Below are 6,858 nucleotides of genomic sequence, written 5' to 3' on the forward strand. Positions count from 1 at the left end.
CTGGGCCTGTCGGGCCTGGCCACTGGGCAGCTGTGGGCCCCAGGAAGCAGCCTAGCCTACCAGGAGGATGCGAGGCCCAGCCGAGCGGGGAGCTGGAGGGCTGAGCACGGTGCTGTCTGGGCCAAGTCAGGGCCCAGGCCCAGGCCCCTGTTCCCACAGGCCAGCAGCATTCCTGGGCACCCTGCTCTCCTGGCCTCCTGGGTGGTGCCAGCTTAGCTGCCCCAGAGGCCCTGGGTGGCCCAGCCGGCCGAGCACAGAGCTTGCACTCAGGGCTGACTCTGGGGAGCCAGGTTTGAGCTTAGATGGAAGGGGGCCTCCCGAGGCGGGCAGCAAGGGACAGGTCGGTGCTGGGTTGGGCTTTAGGGGGCCTTCCAGGGCTGCTGGGGAGGCTCAGGGCACCCAGCGCTGCCCCTGGGGCCCAGTGGGTGTGGGCCTCCTGTCCTCCAGGCCGGTCCCTTCCCGCTGCTCCTGCCGTCAGCCACAGGCACCCCCTGATGGCCACAGGCTGAGCCTGCCGGGCAGCCGGGGTGGAGGTGTGGGAGAGGCGGGTGTGGTCACCTGGCCTGGAGCCAACCAGAGCGTTAACTCTCGCCCGCAGCCTGTTCTCCCAGTGCCACGCCTCCGTGCCGCCCCAGCACTACTACGAAGCCTGCGTGTTTGACAGCTGCTTCGTGCCTGGCTCTGGCCTGGAGTGCGCCAGTGTGCAGGCCTACGCGGCCCTCTGTGCCCAGCAGGGTGTCTGCGTTGACTGGCGGGACCACACCCACGGGGCCTGCTGTAAGTGCCCCTGCCCCTGCCCCGCACGGGGGGCCTGCAGGCCAGATGAGGCTCCCAGATCTGCTGGTTGTGAAGCCTGGAGTTACCCCATGGGCTGAGCCAGGCCTCCTGTCCTCCAGGCCGGTCCCTTCCCTCGCTCCTGCTGTCAGCCACAGGCACCTCCCTGATGGCCACAGGCTGAGCCTGCCGGGGGCAGCCGGGGTGAAGGCGTGGGACAGGCGGGTGTGGTCATCCAGCCTCCAAGCTGACCAGAGCGTGACCACGCCCCCCCAGCCAGGCACCCACCAGGCACCCACCAGGGCAGGACAGAGGCCACAGCACTGAGTCACTGGCCACCTCTGCTGGTGTGGGAAGGTCCTGGTTGGGAGGGAGCGGGCAGCTGTCACTGGGCATGTGCCCTCCTGAGTGGCCCTCTGGTCCTTGCTTTCTGCAGCTGTGATGTGCCCATCTCACAGGGAGTACCGGGCCTGTGGCCCCCCACAAGAGCCCACCTGCCAGTCCAGGTACGTCGTGTGACGAGTCCCCTACGGATGGGCTGGCAGGTGGCTCCCTCCCCTTCCCACCGCCCTGGGCCAGAGGCCCCCCTGAGGATCCTGTTCCTTCAGCCCCTCCCCGCAGAACTCCAGCAGCCTGGTGGAGGGCTGCTACTGCCCCGAAGGCACCATGAGCTACGCCCCCGGCTTCGATGTCTGCGTGAAGACCTGCGGTAGGCCACCCACCGCCCTCCTCAGGGTCCATGGGGCTGGGCCCAGGGCGGACCCTGCTCCCTAGAGTGCCGAGCTGTGCTAACAGGTGTTTCCTTCCTCTCCCAGGCTGTGTGGGACCCGACAATGTGCCCAGAGAGGTAGGTCTTCCCCTTTGTGATGGGGGTCTCCCCAAAACCCTGAATTTGGGGGAGTGGAGTGGGGTCTGGTGGACATGAGACTGAGTAATCTGGTGGACATGAACCCTGGGATACTGATTTAGCAGGGACACCCACACACTCATCCACTGTCCATTTCTCTGTCCATCTGTCCATCCAAACATCTCTCCACCCACTTGTCCACCCACTCACCACCTGTCCATCTGTCCATCCATCCATCCTCTTATCACCTGGTCATGGATTTATTCATCTGTCCATCACCCACACCCCCAGCCGACCCTCTGTCTATGCATCCACCTGCCTGCCCACCATCGTGTGGTCTGTTGGCACTGGGGTGACACCTAGGCCACTGGGTGTGGTCTGCCTCCAGGGTAGGGTCAGGGCCCTGAGGCTCACTCCTGGCTCAGTTCTGCACAAACCTAAGTGATCTGAGAGGTGCCTGGGCCCCACACCAGGCCCGTGTTGGTGGGTGCTGGTGAGCAGCCTGGGACCCCAAGAGAGCAGCTGCTGGCCTTCCCAGAGCCTGGCCTGTGAGCCAGGGGTGGGCAGGGATGTGGCTTCCCCTCAAGACCCCTTGGCCAGCTGCCTAGGACAGCCCTTTCCTGCTTGGCTGGCCACAGATGGGTCGCCTGCAGCCCTGCACGGTGGTGGGCGGGGCCTGGTGGGCCCTTGGCTTCAGCAGCCCACGCGCTTCCTCCGCAGTTTGGGGAGCGGTTCGTGTTCGACTGCAAGGACTGCGTCTGTCTGGAGGGTGGCAGTGGCATCGTGTGCCAGCCCAAGCAGTGCAGCCAGAGGGCTCCGGTCAAGTGTGAGGAGGACGGCACCTACCTGGTCACCGAGGTGGACCCTGCCGACACCTGCTGCAGCATCTCCCTGTGCAGTAAGGCCAGCCCGAGCGGGAGGCAGGACCCTGGGCCCCACTGTCATGCAGCGGGCACCCTGTGGGCAGCCCCTGTCCTGCAAGCTCAGGATGTGGCCATCCCAGAGGCTGTGGGGCTCCACTGGACCTCCCCCTGCAGGGGCTGGCCTGGGAGGGGTGAAGGGGAACCCCCCGGGGTGCAGGGGCCCTGTGCTCTGTGGCAGGAGGTGGGGCTTTGCCGGTGGGAAGCACCCTCCTTAGGAGTCTGCCTCACCTTCAGAGTGCAACACCAGCCTGTGCAGAGAGGAGCCCCCCTCGTGCCCACTGGGATTCCAGGTGAAGAGCAGGATGGTGCCCGGAAGGTGCTGCCCTGTCTACTCCTGTGGTACGTAAGGCTGGCTGGCCGGGCTGTGCGGGAGGGCTGGCTACGGGAAGCGGCACCCTCGGGGGTCCTGTCTGTGGATATGTCCTGAGCTGGGCTAGGCCAGGTGGCCACTCAGGACAGCCTCTGAGGGCCTCTCCTGCTCTCTCCCAAGTGCCCAAGGGTGTGTGTGTGCACCAGAACGCAGAGTACCAGGTGAGCCCTGGGCTGGCAGTGGGGAGGTGGAGAAGGGAGGGGAGGTGGCGGCCCTTGCTCCCTGTGGGTGGGGAGGGGTGAGGCTGGGGCCTGGGCAGGTCCTCACCGCCTGCCTGTGCCCTAGCCTGGCTCCCCAGTGTACTCCTCCAAGTGTCAGGACTGCGTGTGTACCCACGCCGTGGACAACAGCACCCAGCTCAATGCCATCAGCTGCACCCATGTGCCCTGCAACGTCTCCTGTGACCCTGTAAGCCCCAGCTGCCCTCCTTCCCCGCTCCCCATCTCAGGGCACCTCCTCCCCTCTCCCTGAGAAGCACACAGGCCCTGACGCTTCCACGGAGTTGGTCACACTTCCCCCGTGCTCTCCTGGCCCACTCCGTCCCCGCCTGTCCACCTTGGCACCTACCTGGACTGCAGCCTCTCCAGGCAGGCAACCCCAGCAGCCCCAGGTGCCTCTGGGGTGCAGGACAAGCCTGCAGCTGGGCCTGGGCCTTGTCTGTCCACAGGGCTTTGAACTTGTGGAGGACCCTGGCCAGTGCTGCAAGAAGTGTGAGCAGACCCACTGCATCATCAACAGGCCCAAAAGCCAGTACCTCATCCTGAAGGTGCGCCAGGGACACCCCCACGGCTGGGAGGTTCCACAGGGCGGGCGGGAGCAGAGAACAGGGAACCCTGGCTCCGCTGGCCGAGTCCCTCAATTCTGGGTGCAGCTGTGGACAAGGGTCCTGGGGCTGCTGCAGCAATGTACACAGTGCGGTGGCTTAAGCCAGCAGGACTCGATTCTCCGAGGTCCAGGCTCACAGGGCTGGGGAGGGGGAGCCACGGGGAGGCTCTGCCTCCGTCTCCAAGTGGCTCCTTCCCTGCGTCTGTCTCCTCCTCGGCCTCTCATAAGGGTGCTGCCCCTGGCTTTGGGGCCACGCTAATCCAGGATGACCTTGTCTCAAGATCTTTTGTTTAGCTTCATCTTTAAGTGTCCCTCTCCCAAATGGGGTCACTCCATAGGTCTGGGCACAGCTTCCTGGGATGGGGACAGAACCTTTTTGGTGATTAGGGCTGCAGGCAGGCGCCTGTCCTGAGACCCCTGGTCCTCTTGCCTGGTGCTGCTGGGCCTGCAGCTGGTCTGGTGTGAAAAGCTGCTCTTGTCGTGTCCCCACTCGGTCCTGGTGTGTGTCTCTGGGCTGCAAGACCTTCCCACGTGTCCTCACTGATGCTCTCTCTGCAGCCCGGGGACATTCAGAGCAACCCCAACAACAAGTGCATGTTCTACAGCTGCATGAAGGTCCACAACCAGCTCATCTCCTCCGTCTCCAACATCTCCTGCCCTGACTTTGACCCCAGCCGCTGTGTCCCAGTGAGTGGGCCCCTGGGGCCTGGGTCTGCCATGAGTGGGGTCCCCAGTGTTCCTGAAAGGCTGGTCCAGTGCTGGGACATGGCCTCAGGCTTTGTCCTGGGCTCCGGCAGGAACCACCCCTTCCCAACCCCGTGTCAGGAAGGGGGTGCCCGTCCACTCCGGAAGTCTGGGGGACCCAGGCTCATTCTCCTTTCCCCCCAGGGCTCTATCACACTGATGCCCAATGGATGCTGCCAGAGATGTGAGTACCGTCTGGCAGGCACGGCCCAGTGGGTGGGTGCCACAGAGCCCCTGGAGGGAGGAAGGTAGAGAGGAGGGTGCCCCAGAGCCTGTGCCCGCTGTGCCGTCCTCTCTCACACTATGCCCAGGAAGAGGCAGGAGGGAGCCCAGCTGGAGGCTGAGGGCTGCCCCTGGGGGATCGGTGGCGCCAGGTTGGGGGCTGCTGGACTTGGGCCGAGGAGAGGAAGTGAGAGCTGGTGTGAGACCCCTGCCCCTGGCCTCCTCCCAGGCATCCCTCTCAACGAGACCAGGGTCCCCTGCGCCACCATCCCAGTAATCAGGGAGATCTCAAGGGCCGGCTGCACCAAGAATGTCACCATGAACTACTGCTCCGGGTCCTGTGGGACTTTTGCCATGTGAGTCCCAGGCTAAGCCCGTGCCCTGGTGGGGACCCCGGAGGAGTCCAAAGAGAGGCCGGGGGCGGGGCGAGGCTAGCCCCGCCTCCGGGGAGGCGGCCCCTCACCCCGTCCTCGCCCCCAGGTACTCGGCGCAGGCCCAGGCCCTGGACCACAGGTGCTCTTGCTGCAAGGAGGAGAGGACCAGCGAGCGCGAGGTGGTGCTGGACTGCCCCAACGGGGGCACGCTGGCTCACACCTACACGCACATCGAGAGCTGCCTGTGCCAGGACTCCGTGTGCGGGCTCCCGCTGGCGCAGCAGAGCCGCGTCCGCCGCTCCAGCCCCCGGCTCCTAGGGAAGGCGTGAGCCGGGAGGCGCTGCCCCCACCGCTGACCTGCCTCGCCCCTTCGCCCCTGAGCTTGGATTCCTCTCTGCAGATATTTATTTTCTGAGGCTTTGTTGGATCTTTCGCTTTCTGATAATAAACTCAGGCAGAGATACTGTACTGGTGTGGTCTGAGTTGATGCCCGTTGGCCACTGGGCGGCAGGGTCCAGGGGTGTGGGGGTGGGGTGCCTCAGAGAGGGCCCTGGGCCCCCCACGGTCCGGCCACCAGTGTGCACACAGGACCCAGGGATCCTGGCTTTTCCCCGTACTGCCCAGAAAAACCAGCCCCTAGCTCTCTGCCTGTGCCAAGCCCTGGCTGGGGAGCTTGACCTCAGGCCTGTGAGACCGTCCCAGGGTCTTTCATAGCCGTTTCCCAGGCTTTCTGCTGCTGGGGTGATTTCAGTCCAGCACGAGCTGTGGGGTCAGTGTGTGCCTGTGTGCGTGGATCTCTCTGGGTTTCTACCCCGGAAAAGCCAAGAGAATCAGCTCCCGCTGCAAACTGGCCAGAAGTGGCCGTGGCTGGCTGGCCAGGGTTGCAGGCAGCTTCCAGCCAGAGCCCGCCAGGCCTCCCACTAGCCTGAAGGCACAGTGGACGGCTGGCCATGCGTACGTGTGTGACCTCAGACACAGTGCTCTCACGTGTTTGGGAGCTGAGGCCCTGGCTTTCTGGGACTCATGGAGGCTGGCGGAGGCTGCCCGTCTGTGGTAGGTGCGTGCAGAGAAGCCCCCACCTCCTCTCTCAAGGCAGCAGGCAGTGCTGGGGGAGCCCCAGGAGTCCTGGAGGAGGCCAGAGCCCCAGCACCCAGTCTCACTGCGGAGCCTTGCTGCAGGGCGCACGGCACCTGTGGGGGGGGTGGTCCAGAGCTGCCGGCCAGAGGCCAGAGCCCCTCTTCCTTCTCTCCACTCGAGGCCTCCTCGGGGCTGGGCTGAGACAGCTGCCCTCCAGGCTGTCCAGCCTCCGCCCGGGTCCCTCCCCACCTGACCTCTGGACCCCAGGGAGGGCAGCAGCTGTGTGGCAGGGGCAGAGGGCCTGTCGGGGTGCCCATGCCTTGGTGTCTCCCTGGTCCTGGAGGCTGCTCAGGGGTGGCAGTCTTCCCAGTGCCCCCAGCTGTCCTGGCCACCCCCTCTGGGGACCCAGAGCCCGCCGTGTCGAGGCCTACGGACTTCGTGGGAAGCCAGAGGGCCTGGGCCCACCCTGGAGCCACTGGGTCCTCTGGGCGGCCACCTCTGGCATGGCCATGCGGGGCCTGGTGCTTCAGAGCCCGTGCTTCCATGAAGTCTTCAAGGCCTGAGTCCCACTCCACGCCGCGTCTGGTGCTGGAGGCAGGGGCCCTGAGCCGTCGTGTGTGGCCCGAGGCTGTTCTCCTGGCCCGTCCTGGCCATGTGTCACCTCTCTGCCAGAGTGTGCCCTGATGGCGGTGACCTGCAGGG

General features: G+C 65.4%; 1 protein-coding gene across 1 annotated transcript in view; it reads left to right on the top strand.

The window, feature by feature from the left end:
* Positions 1-5,547, top strand: part of Muc2 (mucin 2, oligomeric mucus/gel-forming) — a 28,508-nt gene extending 22,961 nt beyond the window's left edge. The window contains exons 36-48 of the mRNA XM_078045286.1: positions 599-777; positions 1,211-1,280; positions 1,383-1,483; positions 1,590-1,621; positions 2,342-2,519; positions 2,779-2,883; positions 3,035-3,075; positions 3,200-3,322; positions 3,582-3,680; positions 4,298-4,426; positions 4,628-4,667; positions 4,935-5,061; positions 5,186-5,547. Of these exons, the coding sequence (XP_077901412.1) occupies positions 599-777; positions 1,211-1,280; positions 1,383-1,483; positions 1,590-1,621; positions 2,342-2,519; positions 2,779-2,883; positions 3,035-3,075; positions 3,200-3,322; positions 3,582-3,680; positions 4,298-4,426; positions 4,628-4,667; positions 4,935-5,061; positions 5,186-5,408 (1,447 nt within the window). The 3' untranslated portion in view covers positions 5,409-5,547. The remainder of the gene's footprint in view (positions 1-598; positions 778-1,210; positions 1,281-1,382; positions 1,484-1,589; positions 1,622-2,341; positions 2,520-2,778; positions 2,884-3,034; positions 3,076-3,199; positions 3,323-3,581; positions 3,681-4,297; positions 4,427-4,627; positions 4,668-4,934; positions 5,062-5,185) is intronic.
* Positions 5,548-6,858: the final 1,311 nt, after the last annotated feature.

Source organism: Ictidomys tridecemlineatus, chromosome 4, assembly GCF_052094955.1.
Source record: "Ictidomys tridecemlineatus isolate mIctTri1 chromosome 4, mIctTri1.hap1, whole genome shotgun sequence".
Classification (NCBI taxonomy): Eukaryota; Metazoa; Chordata; class Mammalia; order Rodentia; family Sciuridae; genus Ictidomys; species Ictidomys tridecemlineatus.